At 40.5% G+C, this 22638-nt stretch overlaps 1 protein-coding gene across 3 annotated transcripts in view; it reads right to left on the bottom strand.

Moving 5' to 3' along the window:
- Positions 1-20124, bottom strand: part of ADAMTSL3 (ADAMTS like 3) — a 195710-nt gene extending 175586 nt beyond the window's left edge. For 2 of the 3 annotated variants that reach the window (XM_050903564.1, XM_050903565.1), the window contains exons 1-2: positions 12232-12279; positions 10742-10833 (exon numbers count right to left, since the gene is read on the bottom strand). In XM_050903564.1, the coding sequence (XP_050759521.1) occupies positions 10742-10816 (75 nt within the window). In that variant the 5' untranslated portion in view covers positions 10817-10833; positions 12232-12279. Of the gene's footprint in view, positions 1-10741; positions 10834-12231; positions 12280-20105 lie in introns of those variants that run through there. The other variant, XM_050903563.1, reaches the window with a different exon arrangement.
- Between the last annotated feature and the right edge of the window lie 2514 nt (positions 20125-22638).

Genomic DNA, 22638 nt, shown 5'->3' with positions numbered 1-22638 from the left:
TCAAAATAAGACTGGGCTATTATGGAGGCAAAGACTTATAAAAATTGAAAACTCCCTTTGAAACACATGCTTTCCAGTAAGAGCAGCTAGCAAAATGCAAAACACGGTCAACATTCCAACACCATGATGTCAATTTTCATATGCACAGACAAAATGCTACATGTAGAAATCAACTCTCTATATCTTCCTTATTTATGGTGTGCCTGTGTTTCCCTCTATTTTGATTAGCAGAACTGCACCATGCAGTGGAAAGTGCAACCCCTTAAAAGGTTCAAAGGAATCTTCTGAATATAGTAAATCTGGCAAAAAGTCACATCAATTTTTAAAAAGTGAATTTCCATGTTCTCTTCGGTTCTCCTGAAAAATAGTGTACACGCTCTAAGGAATGGTTTTGATGTTTCCCTCTGCAGTAGTTCAGAGAAATTCCTGCCAACAGGGATGGTCTGGAACACCTGATAAAATGGTCTTCAATGACACACAATAAAAAAGTGACATGTAAAAAAATGGAAATCACTTCAAATTTTGCAAGGTTTATAAGCAACAGGCAAATTATCTTTTTTATTATCTCTGCTTTTTTTCCAGAGGGATAAATACAGCCAGTTTTCGAGAAAACTAACAGCTGCAGACACAGCTTTAAATGCCATCTGTCCTTAGCAGTTACATGAAGAAGAGATGAAATGATTCACACCACACAACAGGAAATATGATAACCAACTAGTTAGCACTAATGAAATTCAGCCTCAGTTTGCTTCCTACGAGCAGGTCTTGCTCAAGAAAAATTCCCACTGATGTCTCAGGCAAAGTGCCCGTAGACTTTACTGGCGCTGTTACTCAAGTGCAGAATGTTGTACTGTTGAAGTAGAAAGCCTGAATTTTACAAAATAAGGTCTCACTTGTGGCACAGCAACCTAATGAAGTCCACGGGGCTCCCCAGCCTGGATCTTCTTCAGGATTGAGGTTTTAATAGTGCCTAGGCTGAGAGTCCTCATACTACCACTGATCCAATGTGAACTTTTAGCAGACAAGGAATGATGGGACACTCCTACAGTACAGTTGAAGAGGACAAGGTCTTTTCTTCAGTGTTCTCAAGGACTGGCCTTAACATTTGAAATAATAAAAAAGAAAGTATACAATTCCTACATTTTCTCCATTTCTAAATAGTGGATTCTATGTGACACATGACAGATGGCTCACAGAGGTCTAAATTCAGCAAGAAAAATAAGCAATTATAAACAAATACATCATTAGTGTTTGCTAAGGACATAATTCAAGCAAGTTCAAAAGATTAGAACAAGACCCACATGTTCTGTTATCCCAGCTAAGGCCCTTCTCAAGATGGTTATCTACAGGAAGAAATTTTCTCCAAGAAAAGCTTAGTGTTCCCAGTACATCTCTGTTGCCCTTGGAGAAACCATGCAAGTTTTTTTAAAAAATTAAAATTCAGCTTACAAATAAAAATTAAAAATATACAGAAAATATTCCCTTTCAAAGTAACAGTGCTGTTTAAGGCTAGGTAAAGATTTAAAAGGTTGCAAGTTAAGAACAGGTGATGCTAACAGGATATTTGAAAGGCCCACGAGACTGGCAACATTAAGTAAAATGTATTTGCCTACTGATCTAATTGCTTACTAATTTTCAAATCTATTCCCACCGGATAAGTAATGGCATTTTAAGCCCAGCTCCTGGCATTAAAAATACATTTATAGTTTCCTCTTAGCAGAAGATAAACAGCTGCAGCGTAAAAACCCATACGTTAAGATGGCATTCTGGAGGTTTTCTTATAGTTTTAACCAACCTATTGTGTTCTAAATTTAACTTAAAGAGGTAGGAAGAGGAAATGGAAAAAGCATTTGGGTGCACAGTTTCACACTGGGGTGAAGGCAAGTGCTCACTCATGCATGGAAAATGTCTGGAATATTTGTGTCTTACAGAAGGACTGACCACATAATGAAAGTGGAATTTAAGCCAAGCCTTATTTAGTAAAATATCAGAAGCCATTTCTCTATTTATCTTGCTCAAGGAAATACTAGTGTTTGTTTAAAAACAAGAAACCACTCCAGCAATTAAGCAAGATGACCCAAATTTCCTTGCTTACTTTAAAAATCATTCCAAAACTTTAAAATTTGAAAATGTGCCAGAAACATAACAAAAATGTTTATAAAGAAAAAATCTAATAACAATGTAAAAATAAAAAATATTCCAGGCAGACACAAAGAAGCTCAGAATGTAGGCACCTACGTAGGCTTTGAGCAAGTTCTTATGCGTCCAAGACGTACCTCCAGATACCCCTGGAGTTTGGAGAATATATTTCCTCGTTAGTTTTTAAATGATGAGTCATAAGTGATAGTAGATCTAGGATTGGTTCTAACTTCTAATTCAATGATCCTCAAGTGTAGCCCCAAGGAACATCAAAATGACATAAGAACAGCTGAAGTGGTTCAGACCAAGAATCCATCTAGCCCATCAGCTTCCGACAGTAGTCATAACTGGACACCCAAAGAGCATGTCCGGAGCAAGTATGTACAATACTTCCCTGGAATACTTTCCTGGACTCACCTACTTTTCTTAGCCTGCTGTGGTTTGTCTATATAGTAGTACTTAGCGGATCTTCCCAGTACCCATCCTGTCTCCGTCGAAATCCATGTAACCTTCTACTCAAAAAAAAACCTACGGCAAGGACTGCCAAAGATCATTACGTGGAGGACACCGACCTTTCATTGTTTTGAATCTGTCTCCTAGTAGTTTTACTTAATGGCACTCAGTTCTCATGCTGGAAGAAACAAGCTACCAACTGATTCCCGTCTAGGCTGTCCACCCCATTCATAAAGGGATCAGAACTGTATAAAGTACCCAAGTGTGGGCAAACCAGGAATTCATACAGTGAAAGGATGATACTCTTTGCTTTGTTTTACACCTTCCCTTCATAGCATTTCCTACCATTCAATCTGCACTGTTAACTGCTGCCAAGCTCTAAGCTGGCTGTTCCATGAAAAGACTTACCTGAGCATCACCGGTCTAGAGGAAAAGTGTAATTGTGAGTCACATAAAGCACCTTATATTCATATAAATAAAGTCATAAAATCAGGCCACAAAACCAGAGCCTGTTCAAGCAGTTTCATCAGTTAGTGGCATTAGTAAAATCCCTACATAGCATACAGCATACACAACCCATCTCTCCAGTGATAGATGTATTCCCTCTTCTGTTTTCTAACAAAAGCGTTGATGAGATCAGCTGAAAGAAGCAGTAATATGTTGGATGTACCTGGCAGTTTCCAACTAGAACATCATCTACCAAGCAGGCAATACTCAAGACACTACTATGCTATTGGTTTTTTCAGCCAACATCCTTGTTAGTCAACCAGGGAACAGTTTAAAACTATTTGGAGACTCAAGAAAACAAAACACCAAATGAATAATGAGACCTTGAAAACATCTAATAAAAGGAGACTCTCCAGAGAGGAAGCCAAACCATATTTTAGCATATTTCATTTGTTATACATCCACAGAGAGCACTGAGCTTGTTTAGCCTTCTGCTTCCACACCACTGCTACACCAACAAGAGGCTGCAGTAGCTGGGAAAGCACGGAAAACTCCCATCAGAAGAGGTGAATCTGAATGTATCGGAACCAGTACTTGCATTGTCCTTTCACGTTTCTCCATGCCGGTAGATGGCCTGGAGCAGCCACATATACAAGCAGGGAAGTTGCAACAAAAGGGAGGGATTTTTTTGGAGCTATTTAATTTCTTGCTGAATCAGCCAGCTGGGAATAAAGCCAGTTTCTGCAACCTTCTCAGAGGTTCTGCAAGGTGCAGGCCAGGAAACATTTATTGCCAAACAGAGCTTGAGAGAACACAGTCCTTTACTCTTTGCATTCTGTGGCAGTGCAGGTGTACCCATGTCATCTTACTTCTATGATACTAAAAGGTAATAAATCAGGCAGCTAAAACTGTCTTCTTTACGTCTGCATTTACTATAGAGTGAGCATCTACAGGTCCTTTCACATATACACACTATAAGCGATACCCTGTTCTGCTTGCATGCACTGACAAGGGACTGTATCCTATAAATTTTAAGCAGCTTCAATTTTTGGCAAAGCACCTGATGACAGAAAAAACATTACATAAATACAGAAATACATGTTTCCACATATAAACAAATGCTCCACTTATTTAATGCTACAAAACAGCATCATTAACCAGTTGGGACCTCCCACCGTGACACAAATGACAACAGTTAGCATACAACAACAATCTAGTAATTGCAATCATAAATGCATTTTTAATATTGTTTCACAATTTAGTTGAGCTGACTTGCATTCACTGTGTTTCTAGTGCATCCAGAAGCATGACAAACTGACAATTCTTGGAAACCACATTTCTCAAAACAGACTGAGAATACTGTTTTCATTTTCTCTCCATAATGATGTTAAATCTAATAAATATAAAATTAGAAACAGAAATAACATTGTCCCTAAACAATTTATGTAATATGCTGTCTGGAAGGGATATATTAGGCCAAGTTTTCAAAAACTGCCCTCCCTTTATAAACACATGATGCTTCTACTTGCACTTCTCAAGTATTATCAAATATCTACACGCCCAGATACTAGAATTTACACAGCAGAAACCTATTCTTTCAAAAGAGTTTTAAGGGTGAAAGTTTTGGTTTAATCAGCTAAATATGATGACAAATGCTTAGCCAGACTTTTGGAAGTGCCTAAGGCACCTAACGTCTGGTTCCCATTGGATTAATTGAAATTTACCTTGTTTCGAAAAATCCAGGTAAGCACCTACCAATACAGTTAAGTACTTAACAGTAGTTGTGTTTAACTTATGTCTCAAGTCTTACTGAAAGTCACCAAAACAAAGGTTCCACATTACACAGACCCTTCTGAAAATGCTGCTATATCTGCATTAAGTCTAGCACCCTTGCGTAGCTGATGGTCATCAAAAAGTGAGTTCGCAGAACTGTACTTCCTCCTAGAAGTTGGAGTGAGGCCATTTTGAAAATATGACCCTTAAATTCAAGAGCACTTGACAATTTACAGACTTCAGCTAATAGTTCTTCTCTTATGGGAAAGAAAGTTATATGCATGCTTTCAAAATCTAAAGGAATTATTTATCTATCAGCGACAATAAAGTGAGTGCAGAGGGCATATCAGAATTGCAGTGCTATATGGTTCCTATGTGGGTCTTAGTTGTCTCTCCAGAGTTGCCATGGCTGTATCCAAAGTTCTTTCTGGAATGTTGTGCTCACTAGCAAACTGTACTTCAAAAACAAACCCATTCTTTCACCATGCACAAACTCTCTCTGTTTTACAGAGATTTTGCATAATAAGAATTACACTGGCATTGTTCAAGTAAGACTGTGTTGGACTGTACGCAGCCACAAGACTTTATCGTATTATCAACTATATAAAATCTTAACAACACACTGACTTAACAGTAAAGTACAACATTTGCACAGTATAACTCATGCCCAAAGATTTCTTGCGTAGCCTTACAACACAAACAACTACAGAGGCACATTTATAAATCTGCTCCCACTATCACTGAAATTAATGTATTTTACTACTTCATTGCAAGCCACATTATATTTGGTGTTTACTTAAACCCCAGCTCCTGGATTCAGGTGAGCATGGAGAACTATTTTAAGAAAAGATTCAAATCCAAAAATTGCAGATAAAGACATAAATATGTGAACCCTACAGGTTCTAGAAGTAAAAGCAAAGAAAAAGGACTCAGATTTTAAAATATATGTTCTTTTGAAGCGAAACTCATTATTTTGGATGGCCAAATCATGATTTCTGAATGAATGGTAAAAGGGTTTTAATGTCAGTACAATCAATCATGTACATTTTCTGTGATGCAAAGGCAGGAGTGGAATTTGGTGCACTGTGCAAAACCGCCACCTCAGTGCCATTTATGCCCCAATTTGGTAAGGAATATGAAGGATCCAGCTGCACCAAGCAGACCTGAATGAGTAATTATCAATGACTAAGCGTTCAAGTATCTGCTAAAACCAAAGATAATCCTAGAGCTGTTCCTTCATTTCTTCACTACTTTTTCAGGAGAAATTAGAAGCCACTGGCTGTTGTGAGAGATCATTCCTACAGTTGAGGCTTCTCTGAAAGTGTTTGACTCTTGGATATCTAGTTTTGGAACCAGCAATTTGCAGCTCTACACACAACTGATTTGAGAATCTCTGCCCATCTCATCAGAAATTATCATCACAGTGAGCACTGATACCCATGTCTGAAGATATAGATACAGAATTGGAAATCTAGCTGGATATTGAGATAAAACCACCTTTGCCGCATTGGAATGAATGGGCTTGGGCCATGCTTTAGCTGAATATCCAAAGCTTGATTTCCTGAGTTGTATTACTGCAAGCACCATTCATAATCACTATGATAAAAATATTTACTGAGAAAATGAAAACAAATAAATGAGATGATAGTAAAAAGATGCCTTCACTGATATCATCTGTACTCTTGGTCATCTCCCATAGTTGACTTAAATTTTGTAGGAGCACATTTTAAAAAATAAGTATTCATGCATAGTTAGTCTCTCAAGTCACAAGACAGATTCATCACAATTTTTCTGGCAATTCAACTCTTTTGGATTGTAAATTGGGGGTAACAGCAGTTCAGATCCTATGAGCACTGGCTGAGCAATCATTATTAGTCATAAATTCAAAGCAAGTTCAGAAACTTACATAAGTTTTCTGGTAATGCTGTCACTGAGTTACAACCTTGTCAATAACAATTAATATTTTAAGTCAGAACAATTCTACAGAGTCTCAAAAGTGTTATTTGTCTATAGTAGAAGCATTTCAAGCTTCAAACTAAGAATAAAACCACAGGCCTATTGAGGCTGATGGCAAAACTCCAGATGGGTGCAGAATTGCAACTTGCCTGCAAAAAAGGGAAACTGCTTCAGATTTAACTCTGGACTTGCAAATCTCATCCTGATATTTTTGATTGAAGTCACTGGAGATTTAAGAATCCTTACTATTGTATGGCATGTAGAGCATAATCTATTTTCTGAACATTGGTGTGCAATACATTCAGTGACTGTAAAAAAATATTCCAAAGGTTTTCCACAAAGATGGTCTCCAAGTCCGCTATGTCATGTAATGGACATCAGATTTTTGGCCTTGCAAAACTCAACCTTAAAGACATTTACTATGTTGGTAGTTTTTGGCAGATTGGTTATGGCAGAATCATCTTGAATAAGATAATGTTTTCAGCATGTATATCCCTTATATCCACAATATCACAGATAGTTAGAAAAAAACATAATGCAGTCAGGGACTGCAGAAACATAAATCATGGGAGCAACCAACAGTTTATTCAATGAATATGTGACCTATGAAACTTTCCCTTCCATAGAAACCCAGAGCTAATGCTTCTTAAATATCCAGACATGGTGTCTTTGCTGTTATTCCCTCCTCAGACATTAGCAACCCCATGGTCTTTGGAGGTGAAACGGACTGACTTGTAGAGGGTTTAATTTGGACTGTAGGAACCTAAGAAAATATCAGCATATTCCCAATTTGAAAACAACATACCAGAGAAGAAATCTAAAATTAATCCATGTGTAAAATTCTTGATGATATATATTTGTCTATGTGAATCTGCTAGCCATCATTTCTTGCTGCCATTAATCCATTTAGTAAGAATATACAGATACACAGTCTTACATACATTTCATAACAAATATAACAGCATCTAGCTGAATGGTGTAATAAAATGTTATCACAAGATTAAGAAAGAGTTGGTTACCAGGCTGAGCATCCTGCCTTTTCAGTTACCAATATGGAGACATATGTACTCAAGAGATCATTTAAAAACAGCAAAATTAGACTTGGATACTTCTATTTTGTTTATTAGCTTAACCATCTCCTAAAATCTGTAGTATTGATAGCTCACCTGCTACCGCATGAGAAAAATGAGGAGCCTTTTACACCATATTTAGCAATAAATACACATGAACAGTTACATTCAAGGCCAAGGATATACTTAATGTTCACAAATACATACAGTCTGTGGAATACAGTAAATTCTTAGGATAGATTCATGATTTAAATCTTTAGAAACAATGAATTATTCCATGTTGTTGCTACCATTTGGTGGTGGAGGTTTTTTTGTTTGTTTTTAAGAAAAATATACAGACATCATTTGCTTGGATCACCATTGGCTTTAGACTAATGCAGTTCCATTCATTTAATTTATATTGGCACGTATCAGAAAAAGCAGGCTCTATGTCTGCAAAAGAACAGAGCCAAGGCTAGCCCGTAAGTGACCTCCTCCTGAGTCATTTATGCCACTGCTCTTGGTCACAGAGCAGATTTAATCAACAGGCAGCTCAGCAATGCTCAGCGGTAAACTATTCACTGGGTTATCCTATGAAATCTAACTTACCTACTAGTATAGCGACTAATCTGCCCTTGACAAAATAATTTCGTCAAACTTGAGACACTGCATATCTGTGAGGGCAGAGTCCAGTTTGAAGCCCAGCTAAACACCGTGCTGTGCTTGTTACCATGCTACGAAGAATCAGAAAGGGCTCCTATAACCAAAGTTAACTTTCATTTCTTCTCAGTAACAGCTACCTCTTTTTCACAACTTCTCATGTTAAAGTTTTCTTTGCGTTACATTCATACCACATTTCCACCACATTCTTTTAAAATGGTCATTATTTTATTCTGTACCTGCCTCAAGCAGGATGAAATTAATCAATTGCACGTAAGTGACATGACATAGACTTGTGACCTTGCCCAACATCCAATTGTTCCTAATTGATTAGCTCCAGACATAAGCACTTTAATAGCCAAAACCAACACAAGTGGAAACTATGGTACAATATTAGGGTAGTGTGACTGTGTGTGGTCCATATAGTATGGCCCCAAGCAACCAATTAAAGAATTAATGGTTATTGGATACCAAAAATGTTATGTTAAATAATATAAAATATCTTTAATGTGCCTAAAATTGTGATAAAACATCTAAAACTTAGGAGCAGAAGGGCCTCCTACCAGATTGGGGTTAAGTGCTAATGACTCAAATATGCCAAATAGATTAGAATATTTTAAAGGACAATCAAGACCAAAAAATTTGACCTGGATTGAAATGTTCATAAAGCTACTCACAATAGCCTATTGATTAGTACAATGTGTTTGGGTTGTTTTTATTATAAAGAGACAAGTGAAGCTATGCCAAACCATTTGTGGAGAAGAGGAAACTATGCCACTACTGGTTCCAGTTCTACAATAAGAAAAATATGAAAGAAAAAAATACAAGAAAAATATTGTAAAAGAAAAAAAATGGTCTCTTCATACCCAAAAGGCCCAAACACGAAGTTGACATTTCCCTTCTCTGAACTTCTATTCTCAACTTGAACGGAACTATTAAGTGAACTTTACATACTACTTTCTGAGAGTTTTATAGGGCCCGCTATTACAGCATCACTCAGCTGCTTGCACACAAAAATACAAGCTGAACAGGCACAGCAAAAAGCAGAAGATCCCACTGTTGCCCTATCTGCTTGGACACGCACTGAATGCACTGTGTTTTACTGCACAATTAATACAAATTAATAATTTTTACTTTAATGGCGAGTCCTTTACTCAAGTAACCAGTGTACTTTCGTGACTAGCTGCAATCATAATACAGCTACAGGAGGTGTTCATCAACAGGTAGCTGCCAAATGACTCACAGCACACAGTGCACTCAGCAGTGCTACTGAGGATGGATTGGAGCCCGATTCCCACTACCTTAAACCTCAAGTCCACCCTAAATCGATCATAGCTTACTCAGCTGTCTCATACAGTCTCCTCAGTTCTTCATATTCCTTTTGAATTTACTTTTGCCTGCTGTATTATCCTTCAATTCAAAATTCTTCAGGATGTACGTTTATATAATGCCCAGCACGCCACGCTCCAGTTTGAAACCACCATTTCTCAGTATTGCAATAGTGCAAACAAAAACTACTACAATACTTCAAAAAATGATGCTATTTATTTCAAAAAAGATTCTTCAGTTTCTTTAGCTGTCCTTTTCTAAGGATTTTTGGATTTGGGTGTATTTAAGACTGAAGAATCCTTGAAACGTTTTGTGCTGTGGGAACTATCAGTATAGAGAACGACATACTATAACAACATCTCTGCTGCATGCCAGCACACCATATTTCTTGAAATACTCACTTCTTGGAACTGATTAGGCTCATGTGTCAGGCAATAGATCAGTTGGCAGCTATGGTTTTCCTCCATGGTTCCTGTATTCATTGAACACTTGAAGCAAAGACCTTTTTGGACCACCTTCCCCCTGCCTCCCCAACACTGACTTCCAAGTGCTTTAGATGTTTCTACCCAGGTATTTATATAACCCTTGTCACTTACAGTATCTTAACATTTATCAGGTGCTAAACCTCCTAGGGGCAAAGAGCAGCTGTGCTGCCTAGAAAGACCCATGGCATTACACATCTGGCAAGATGTCCCTTTGGTCCCCATATAGTAAAGTCAGGTACAATATTACTAGGAAGAGAGAGAATATTAATTTCCCACACGGATGTCTTTGAAATTCAGTTCAGTGCAAGGAAAATCTTCTCATCAGGAGCTTTTTATTTACAGTGCAGTACCTTCAGCAGTTTTCTATTTAAAAAACAGTAATTCAAAGTGTGCAGCAAGATCATCTGATAAAGGACCAGGCATGACAATAGCAATAAGTTCATTACCTACCTGTAGATGAGCATAGATAGCAATAGCAAGCCAAGTGATCTCCCAGGAGAGCCTTGTGGCTTTAGGGCTGGCCATCCTCGTGCCTTGGGGCTCTGCTGAGAGAAATCGTTTCAAGTTACAAATAAAATCAAGTGGGCTCCGCCAGAATTTCAATGACTAAAGCAAACTGGGCAAAGGCATGGAACCGGCCTTTGGAAGAAATGCAATGCAAACACCGGAGTTTTGTGCTGGCCAGAGGAGCAGACACGCAGTGCATGCCATGAGCACAGCCTGCAGGGTGAGGTAGCTCCAATTAGGGAACAGGAAGGGGGGAAAATGAAAGGTTTGGGGAAGCTGGCAATAGTGGGCAAGTTTGATTATCTCCTGAATGTGGGAGAATTTATCAAATTCAGAACCCCTCCCATCTTGATGTCCAGAAGGTAAAGTCCAAGGAGCATAGGATTTCTGATGTACTGTTCCAGCATTTTCACCCACCCAAAGCTGAGAGCCTAGCCCTGGGACTTCAGCAGTCATTTGCACTGCCTTTGAAAGCTCTGATCGTAACAGCTCAGTGACTAAGCGATCAGGCCAGAGAAAAAAAACAAAAAATCCATCAATTTAGTGATCATCACCATTACAGGGCCAACACGAAACTGTCAGTCACTTTTACTAAAAGCTTCAATTTAAAATTGCCAACAAGAAAAAAATCATGTCATAATGCTGCTAATTCTGTTAATTCCTAGTGTCAATGCACCTTTTTGCCTCAGACTATTCATTACCACAGTGATCTCAAAACAGTACAAGTTCCATGCACCCCTAACACACGCAAACACAAACAGCCCTCCTTCCCCTCCTCCCAGCCACCACCCCACTATTTCGCAAAGCCCCACACTGAATGCAAATCTCTCCTTCAAAAAAAGTACTCCCTTCTAAAAGGTCAGATATCCCAAAGGAAAACCGTCTATCCAAACAGTTCTTGCACCTGTCAACTAAACATAATTAAGATTCCTTACAGAAATAAGTGTTTTATTCCCTCCCTCCAAAAAACGTAAAAAGTTCCCCTCCCTCCCAAAACTTTCAGCACTCCCGGATGCTTTTGTCATTCAAACATTTCAATCAGCTATGGCAATAAGAGAAGGAAGATTTTGGTGGGGTTTTTTTTTCCCCTCGCCAGGCATTGCTGAGAGCCACAACTGGCAAAACGCACCAGACTCCGGCACTTCACAGGTGTCGGTGCCCGGGCTCCCCAAGGGCTCTACAAGCAACCCGCGCCGCTTTGCCCTCTCGGAGACTCCTCTAGGACGACCCTCGCCCAGCACCGCGGCCGCCCCCGCTTACGCTGAACCCCACCGGCCCGTCTGGGGGAGCCGCCCGCGGGGCCCGGCCCGCCGCCCGCCTCCCTCGCGGGAACCCGCTCAGGGAAGCGGGTCGGGGAGGCTGCCGCTGCCCGAGGGGCAGCCCGGGCTGCCGCAGGGCTTGCCTCCCCCGGCGCGGCCGCCGAGCTCACCCACCTGGTGCGGCGCCGCAGCGCCCGGCTCGGCGGGGAGCGCGCAGCGGGGCCGGGGCCGGGAGAGAGGCGGGGAGCGGGTCCGGCGCTGCCGGCGCCTCCTTCCCGCTCGCAGGGCAGGGGAGAGCCTTGCCTGTCACGGCACCGGGGATACAGCATCCTGCATCACCAGCGGCGGCCCCTCCCTCACGCCAGGCTCCAGCCCACCGCCGCACGTTAGCCAAGGTCCTACAGGCTGCTGGCAGCGGGCCGCCCCCGCCCGGCCCGCCGCAGCCCGGCCCCGGCAAGAGGCGCCCGGGCGCCTCCACCTGCGGCGCGGGGCCGCGGCCCGGCCCGGCGCCCGCTCCGCCGCCGCGGCTCGGCACCCCCCGCGCAGCTTCTGCCTCCCCGGCCGGCGCGAGCGGGCGGGCGGCCAAGGGGGCCCGGCCCCCCACCCCCGCCCCCGCCCGCGGAGGCACTGGCGGCGCTTCGGTGTCGGCGGCCGAGACCCCGGCAGCCCGGGACCAAGTGGTTCGTCTTGCCCCGAGGGGCAAGAGCTACCGTGAAGTCAGCCCCCAAAGCTGATGCAAAGCAGCTTCCAAAACCACAACCATCCTGTGTCTCATCTCCAAGTAACTCTCACAATACAGCTGCAAGTCTGCTCACACACCGAGGAGGTCTTTAATCGTGCCGCCCTCTACGATATTTTTAGGTTTCCTACTGTAAATCTGACGAGTATGTCTCACAGGACAGCTTTGCTCTCGTTCTCCCTCTGAGCTTTGGGCTGCTAAGCAGGAACACTAAAGTCCTCTACCTTTGCGCTACGGCTTCCACCGATGTCCCAAGCTTTCGTCGAGTCCGCTAAGAGCAGCACGTAGAAAAAGGGCTATTATCCCTGCCACTGAAGTTAAAAATATGCTCCAGTGAACTAAACATAACCGATGAAGAGTTTGTTCAAATATGTTGCGCTGGAAACTTTTCCAATCTGTTTAGGTTTCTCACCAGCACGGGAAAGCGCCTCCTCTATCGTTAGGAACAGAGTGCCCTCTGCTGAAACTAGCCTGACAGAGGAGCCCAGCCAAAGGCAAGACAGGGACCGGAGAACAGACACCCTGGGGGAGAGCGGCCCACTCAGGGACCGGAGAGCAGACATCCCGGGGGAGAGCGGCACAGCCGGCTAGCTGCAGGACGAAGGCTGCCTGGGACATCGCCGACTTCGCACAAACCTGCGCTGCCTGGTCTGCCGCCTCCATGCCACCGTAAGGCTCACAGACTGCTCTCTCTGCAGGTTCACCCCGACAGCTGAGGCAAGCTGTTCTTTCCAGGCTGCACATTACCATGATAACAGGCTGTGTAACAGGCAAGAGTGCTGCTAAGGACCTGATCTTTTCTTTTGCTAATACTAGTCAGCTGAAAGTATATCAACTTTCTGGGAAGCTTTGCTTTCCATCCATTTCAGTTGCCGCAGTTACTTAAACAACCACATAGTCCTTTAACTATGACTTCAGTTATACCCCTGCAACTTATCTTCAAAAAAGATATACCAGTGCAGTCAGCATATACTTCAGACTTGATCACAAGTGATTTTAAATCCAAAATTTAGCCATTAGATCAACTGATGCAGAAAATCAATTTTCCTGGCCCAAAACTATGGCTGGTAGTACTACAAGAACAAAAACAAAAGATGCTCACAACTACAGGATGAAGCTGGCCCTCAAGACCTGCCATCTAGTTAGGAATGTACATAGTTTGCACCATCCCTATTTAGAATATCACTTCTCTTAAAATTATTTACCCCTCAATAGTGAGGCAGTCCCCTGTGTCCCTGAAGCAAAAGCTGCAGAGTGGACTATTAATTTGTTTGCCAGATGGGCATATTTAGACAAAATAGCTCTGGCTGTGTTCCTAGCACTGGTATTAGCCATAGATTACATTGAAAGGTTTGCCCCGAGATTCTAATAGCGTTTTCCAATTTTTCCCTTTTTCAGTGCTACTCATCTCTGTTCTCTACTTCCTCCTCTCAGCTTACTCTGATACCTTCCTTCAACACTGCTCCTGGTCAGTTGCTTCAGATCAGTTGGCTGTGGGCATCCCTAACCATTAAGGATAATCAAACATCATGTACGCAAGTCTGAGAAACATTTGCTCATCTCCTGCAATAAATTTGAGAGTAGAAAAGAAGTTGTGTAATAGGAAGTAGCCTAGGTTAACCCATGTCAGATTCAGCAACTTAAGTGAGGCTGCTGCTTACGTACATACTTAATTCCTTGTGTAATCTCGGTCCCAGGTTATAGGTTCTATGTCTGAATTTATACAGCATGTAAGAAAAAACAGAGGTAAGCACCTGCAAGCATTACCCCCCAGGGAGATTTCAGAAAGCATTGTTGTAATAAAAAATGCAAGTACTTTGTGGTACCTGCCTAGTAAAATAGCGATTGGTAATGCCTTGGCCAAGCTACTGAAATTACATCGTGTTGTTAACCCCATCCTCCCCCACCACCCATGGTCTGGTTTTGCTTTTATTACATTGAAATCATCCTTTTTTGTGAGGAAGATAAGCGCCCAGGAAAAAAACAGTATTTGGAGCATAAAAATAGCCTCGGCCTACTACTGGAAACTATACAGGGTTTTGGACAGCTTTTAACAGGGCATTTTCCTATGTGAAGCTCATTCTCATTGAACGCTGATTTGTTGCCTCATTTATCCAACTTATTTAATTTCTTCACCTCAGCCTCACTCCACACCCCTGCCACTTTACTCTTGTCTCTCTAGACTTCCAGTGAACCTGGAGTGTTTGAGATTTTGACTCCTGTTGGAGATCTCCATAACCCCTTCTGCTAAGCCAAGCAAAAACTGAATGAAACTCAGGTGTCCAGGCAAGATCTGTTTGAAAACCACCACTTCAAAATTCACAGCACCTGCAGCTCCATGGCAGACTCCTTCAATACGCACCCTAAAGTTAAAGGCCACTAACTTATAGGTTCTGGATGCCTAATTTTCATCCCTGGAGGAGTTTGTCAGCAATTCTGCAAAAACTAATTGACCATTCAGGTTTAAAAGAAATCACCCTTTTCTAAGGAAACATTTAACTTCCCTTCTGCTCACTCTGTCTTGTCTGTATGGATTATAAACCTTTCAAGGCAGGAACTATTGTTCTTTGTCTGTTACATTATGCTTGCACAACCCCTGGTCTAGTGTCAAGTCCTTTAGGTATTACCTTATTAGCAGTTTTTACCACACAGTCTTCTAATTACTACTCATGCCACATTAGCTTGGCAGAGTTGGTATAAGACTTTTGAATAGGAAACTATAGTGATGCTCTTAACACTCAGGGTTCACATGCATAATTCCTGTTTTTGTCTCTTGTTACTAGCAATGCTTTTTTATTACATATATGCTTTTCTTTTGCTGCTCTCTAAAATATGCATCATTTAAATGACATCAAATATGACAGCTGTAAAACCCTTACTGTTCATAAAATGGTGAAATATGGACATTTGCACATACTTCATTGAACACGTAATCATGATCTTGTCCATCTGTACAGCTGGCATGGTCTCTCATGAGGAAGCTGGTTGGAAATACGATGGTCTTATCCTTTGTTTTATACTGACTTAAGACCATGCATCTTCACTATCGAACACAACGATGACATATTTTGTCATTCGTTGATTTACATTCAATTGTAACAGAAAATTTCAACTTACACTCAACAGTGCAGGCAGAAATGGCAGAGAAAAAAGATCCTGCAAGATATAGCTAAGGGCAAAATTGAAGAAAATTAAATCTCTGGTCTGGTAAACAAAAAATTCTGTTCAATCACATAACCACCAGATTTCACTCTCTCAGTGAACATTAATAGAAAACCTTCACGTCTAAAAGACAAACCACATTTCTCTATCTTTGTCCTGAAATGCAGGTATACATACTTCTTCAGCAGACTTCACTTATATATAAATATTCTTTCAAAACAAGTTCAGCTAAGCAAATCGGATGATCATGAAGGCCATTCTTTCATCATAACAAAAGTCTATACTACTTAGGAAAAACTATGTTTGGCTAAACTACAACTTTAAAATCCATTGAAACAGTGCAGAACAAAATTTGGCTCATAAATCAGGATTATGTCTAATGAATACCAAAACTGGAAGTGTCCTGCCAGGGCCCCATGCAGAAACTGAATTTTGGTTTGAGGCCTCAAAGTTATCAGTAATAGAGCTGCACCTGATTAACTAATAAAAGGAAAATGTTAAATTTCCTGTAACTAGAGTCATGAGAACCCTGACACGGCATAATCAGTTCTTTGGCCCTGCATTGTATTTGTACAGGGTGCTTCTTTACCCTGAAATAACAAGCTCTCTGGGGTAGAGAGCACTCACGCACTGTCACACTTCACAAATATGTTATACCCTATAAAGAATAAAGCCTCTATTAATATCAAGGTACAAAGTTCAGCTACAGCACTGTGTCTTTGATTTCTTGGTGTTATGGAACTCATTGCGTTCCACGTTGATCCTTGCCCTGGGCTTTGGAAACGGCTCCATCAATACAGTAAGTAGAAAAAAATTCTTGTGGCTTAAAGAAAGAAAAACTACTTAGGTATAGACCTAAACATTATAGAAGAAAACTACTGTCTTCCTCTCAGTTTGTATTTAAATGAATCTAGCATTAACCAATACAGTATATACAAATGGTCACTATTTCAAGTATTTGAATAAATATTTGTCCTTTCTTGTCTCTCAGATTCCTTTTGATCCTCAAGCAAAACAACTTGCGGCTCATTTGCATATTTATGATCCTGTACAGTAGTAGCAGATGCATTAAATTTCATGACTCTCCAGAACAAACACATCTTGATTCAGATGGCACATACTTACTTTTTGTTGTAGTTCAGTGTTCATAGCCCTAACTAAAATGTTAGAACGAACATTTTGAGATAAATTATAATACAGTCACATGATCATTTTGTGATTTTGCAGCATATCTTTTCAAAAGGATTTAGGTGCTTATTGTGGGCATAATTAGAAAATATGAACTTGTATAGATGAAGATTGAATGCAGATAAGGCAAAATGAAAAATTCATTGCAGAAGTAAAATAGCTTTAATTTATTTATACATAGCTATGTGTTCTTTAACAGATTTTTTTCCTAGTTTGCAAAAAATGCAACCCCACTGAGGACTGTAGATATGCCAGATTTGAATTCCTGAACTTGTCTGCCATTTTCTTCTCATGCAACAGTGACAACGATGGCCCTTACTTCTGCGATTGTTAAAAATAAAACGTTATTGAGTGCTATGTGAAAGAGGCAACATTTGGTGAATAAACAGGGGCTCTGAGGAAATCAGTTATGTTGCAAGTCATGAGCAACAGACAAAGGTCAGCAGGACAATTACTGCCCTCACTGTAATGGTTCACTGGGGAAAAGCAAGAGTAAAGTAGGTGACCTGCATCTCACAAGATAACTTGTGCGTGTCACTACATAAGTGTCTAAAGATGCACACCAGTATGGAAACAGAAGAAAACATAAGCAAGGAGCAAACAGTGAGAAGGAATGAAAAAAAGAACAATGTTGGAAGAAATACATGATACATCATTGGGAGGAATACTAGTGACAAAGACAATGTGGTTATGAAAGCAGAAGATGACTGATTAATGTAGGAAAATGCAGCAAAACCAGAGGAAAGAATAAGCATGGGTAACAGTTGAAACAGATTAAAAAATTAAATTCCCAAAACAAAAATGAGGTCACCAGAAAATAGCTTCAGAAAAGTAACATTGTGCATCAAACGTTTGGCAGTAAGAGGAACAAAATTTCCACTTTCTCACATACATTCTGTGTGTCAATACAAATACAGAAAAAACTACAACAAAACCCATAACATAAAATGGTCGCACACTCCTGTAAGCTTGTGTGGGTGGGAACAAAGCAGTACATAAAACATGGAGTCCAAACCCAAGAATGCGATAGTGTACTAACAGAGGACAGAACCCCCAGCTCTATCTATAATTTACAGTTGAAAGTAAATGTGAGGACAGAAAGCAAGTTTGACATTCATTTTTGACTCTTCTGTTCTCTTCTACTTGGCAACTTCCTTTGCTACGTTGGCAAATGCTCCTGTTTCTTCAGTTGCACATTTACAGTCTTCGTTAAGATACTATATTGTGAATCATTACCAAGGAAAAGTATCCATTCTCCTCACCACAGCCTGGCTGCGGCCCAAGTGCTCCATATTGAGTGAGGTATTGAGTCAAGTGCAATAATAGTGGGATAAACTATTTGCTCTCTGTGAAATGGATTCAACTTATCTCAACTCAGCAATGTTGCCTGGATATAAATGAAGACATTTTTGTTATTATATTCTACTAAAAAAGATGGAAGTGACTTCATTTTCATGAGGGACTCAGATTTGACTTAGCTCTGATGGATCAGAGGTGGTTCCTGGCTCCTGTGGGAGCCAGTAGATGTACTCATTATTCTTATTAACAGTCAGTGATGACATAATTGAATGCAATCTATTTGACAATGAATGAGGATAAAGAAGGGTTAGCCAGATTTGGTGGATGAAGGGAAAGAGTTTGTAAACCTCCAGATTCACAGTTTGGAGCTATATAGTCACTGAAAAAACAGCTTATTTTCCACTTTCCTTCATATTTTCTTCTTTGCTGGCTCTGTTCCCTTATGCTATGAGAACCCCTCATAATCTGTGACATTTCTTCAAAGTCTGATACAGGTATTAGTAAAGCCTATAGAACAAAATTCTGTTTTTGCAGACCCATGCAGTACCTAAGACCTTTTTTCCTCCTCATTCCGTATAGACATTCCTTACGGAAACTAAGGCTCATTCTACATAAAACTGGAAGAGAGCATACATCTTCAGACAGTGAGCCAGATTCTAGTTGTAGCAGTACCAATATAAACCATACATAGGAACAGCTTCTCTGCATTCGTACATGAGAGTAGAATTTGGTCACTGGCAACTGGAAATTAGGACAGCCTAAGACAGAATCTTATCAGGTGTCACCTACAAAATGTTGCTATCAGCTATATTTTCTATATTTCATGTTTTACAAAACAAAATCTATTGTTTACTTTTGCATCTGGCAATGCCACAAACAATTTCATTTCTTTACTGATTACCAACTTATAGAAGGCTATTGTTCCAACACAGGCAAAAGCCACTGTAAGCTGACTTGTCCTGCTTCATTTAACTAGGCAAGTAGGGGCATATGAAGTACTACACAGGAGGATCACTTGTGCAGTTACATGTTCTGGAAAGGACTTCTCCGTCTATGTGTACTACTACCAATGACACAGAAACAGAAACTGCCCTTTAACCTTTCTGGTGGGTAATCTCTAATTTTCTCATGGAGCCTCCATATCTACTCTAGTACTGTGGCAACCTTTATCAGGCTAGTAGAACTCAATCTGTCTTCATTAGCTCTGGACATGTGTGAGTCGCTAACATCTGTCTGTAAATAGACTGTTTAGCAAAGTGTTTATTGATATATTCTAATACATCAGAGTAATACCATTTGAAACAACATCACTATTATACGCACAGATTTCTTGAACTGTTACAAAGGCTGTCCAGTGATACCTTGTTTTGTTTTCAGTGGATATTTAGGAAGGCACCTTCATGAATTAGAGAGCAGAATGACTATCAGAGGAAAAAGAAAAACGCTAAAACACTACAAAAGTTTCTGTTGTCTATGCTGACTCTGCATCTATGCCTACACTTGCCAGCACAGTATTTTCACACTAGTCAAGCCTGTCCACTTACTATGCATAGCCTCAAATGTATTTAACACTTGAAAAGTAGATATGAATTCAAACATTTTGTATTAGGTCACAAAAAAGTCTAAAAAGAGATACTACTATCAACAAACTTGGCCTTACCTAAGTATTTAGCAGTCATAGCTTTAACAATCTATCATCTAAGGAGTGGCCAGGTCCAGCTGCTTCCTAATGGACAGAGAGCCAAGTCAGGTAGCCAGGCTGGCAGGGCAGGAGCCACACCAGCCATGGTCTTGTCCCACTGCTCCTAGGCAAGATACACAGGGGGCTAGGGATGACAGCCAGGGTGTGCAGAGAGCCCAGGCAAAGTTGCAGTAACTAGGCAGGTGCAAGGTCAAGCCAGAAAACGAGTCCACGGGCCAACAAAGCTTATAGCTAGGCACAACCATAACAGAGCTCAAAAAAGGACTGAAGGCCAGGGCAGAGCTTAAATGGAGGCACCGCACCCGCGGGCAGAGGCGTGGGCAGAAGCCCCAGAGGAGGCTGGTCAAGGTCATTAAGGCATATTAGTGCACTCAGAGCCCTGACAACATTTGGGAACCAACACTGACCGATTGCATGCCGCTGCAATCAGTTAGCAGATATCTAAGGAAAAGGATAGCAAAAAGTTCAGTTGACTTTTTCCTGGTTTTCATTGTACTGCTGTATTACTGTATTTTTTTCACTTAATTTCACCAGCTCAAGATCAAGGCCTGATTAAGATACTTGAAAAAAGTCCACAAATACATATATTTTTGTTGGTGGTGGTTTTATTCCAACTTTGTGGAATCTGTTAATACTGTCTAAATGTCCCATATCTATGTTTTCCTGCAAAAGGACTATTTGTTGAAAAGCTTTTACTGTGCTTTAGTCTGGGATATATACCTTTTCCCACAATTTTTCCTGATACCCTCCATATCTTTTAACCCTGAAACATTCCTGATATCTTTATACTTGAAACAGTAGGAAAAGATGGTACAGGCTTATCCCTGAAGGAATTCCTCAGCTACACTTGTGGTCTAAGCAGTACAGACTACAGTCTTAATCAAAGAAAAAGTCAGAAAAAATGTCAGAAAGAAAAGAATCAGTAACAGACTTCCATTACACTCTTAAGTTGCCACCTTGTGTTCTCGCATAGGGAGAGTAGGTGAAGAATACAAAAGATAAAACTAGCTCAGACTATTTTTGAACTATTTTTTCAGCTGTTTTTGTTTGCACTATTACAAAGCCTTGGCAGGCAAGGAAAATATTCTTAGAATAGCAGATTTCTTGCTTTGTTCTGCATCTGTTCCAAAACAATACAATTGTATTTGAACAGCTAGCCAGCAACATGCAACTATCAAACATGGCAATGACATACTATCACAGAGTTCTTTGTAGAGGACTGAGGTTTCAAAGCTGAAGTAAACTCTCAGATGTACACATCTTGGTCTTAGAGGTACATATTCAGATTGAAATCATACTTTTTATTTTTCTTGAATTGAGCTTTCTGTTGGCAACAAAGAACAAACAAGTACTCATTATACCAAAATAAAAACCTGGAACTGCACTGCAGAAAAGAATTTCCTGCTGCTGTTGCTAGGACTAGAACCAGAGGAGCTCAGTCTGGACATACGTCATTACCATGCTGTATGTAGTTTTAGAGTTTTTAGATTGTATTTTGTTTTTTATACAGATGTGTACAGAAGTTCAGAAAAAAACTTGATGAGCATCCATACCTCCTTCTATGTCCTCATCTACTTTGTAACTTTGTATCCAGGGGTATATATAACCTAATTCTAAAATCCCCAGCTACAATCTTGGGGCCAACTACGTTGTTCTCCTATGTTACCTGCCTGCCCATCTGTAAAGTGAAGCTTGAATTTACACCTCCAACCTTCATAAAATCTCTCTTTACATTTAAAGACCTCTAAGAGGATGTCAAGGCTATTTTTCTGTGTAGGAAATAACATGGACCGAAGGTAAGCTCTTAAGTGAAGTTTCTTGTGACTGCTGCAACGAACACCATAATTAACAGTTATATTAATGTTCAGAGATTTTTATGCTCATACTGAATGAGATCTGTACAGCATCTGCTCTCCAAAATGTAAGTGAAAAAGAAAAGGGTAAATTAATTAGCTACTGGAGAAAACTGACAACTATCACAGTACACATCGCTACTAAAGAAGTGCTGAAGCAATTTACTTATTGAACAATGATTTTTATAAAATGTAATTAGTGTAAGGCTTTGCAGACTGCTTCACACGTTTGTCTTGACGCAGCTTCCCTTTCCCTCTCCGTTCTTCCTTCTGCTCACACAACATCAGCTTTCAACTGAAACACTGTAGCACTGGGATGGCTGACAGCCACTACAGCCTCACCTAAAAGCTAAAAACACCCACAAACAAACAACAAAACAAAAAAGAGCAGGGACTAGCTTATTTTCATCAGCTGAACAAATTGCAAAAAAACAGACAGAACAGGCAGAGTACTGACATGGCAGCACGCCGGAGAGTAAGCATCACTGCAGCTGTCATGCATCTTCCTAAATCTGGGATTTTTTTTTCCACCCCTACTCCTTGCACCGGTTTGTAAAAACGCCGGGATGCTGTAGGCTTTGCCTGACAGCTCCTTCCCCGCCCTCTCCGGGCAGCACCACCGGACCGATGAGATGCAG

The sequence above is a fragment of the Gymnogyps californianus genome, chromosome 11 (genome assembly GCF_018139145.2).
Source record: "Gymnogyps californianus isolate 813 chromosome 11, ASM1813914v2, whole genome shotgun sequence".
Classification (NCBI taxonomy): Eukaryota; Metazoa; Chordata; class Aves; order Accipitriformes; family Cathartidae; genus Gymnogyps; species Gymnogyps californianus.
Note: the sequence above shows the minus strand (reverse complement) of the source record. Positions and strands in the feature narration are given on the sequence as shown.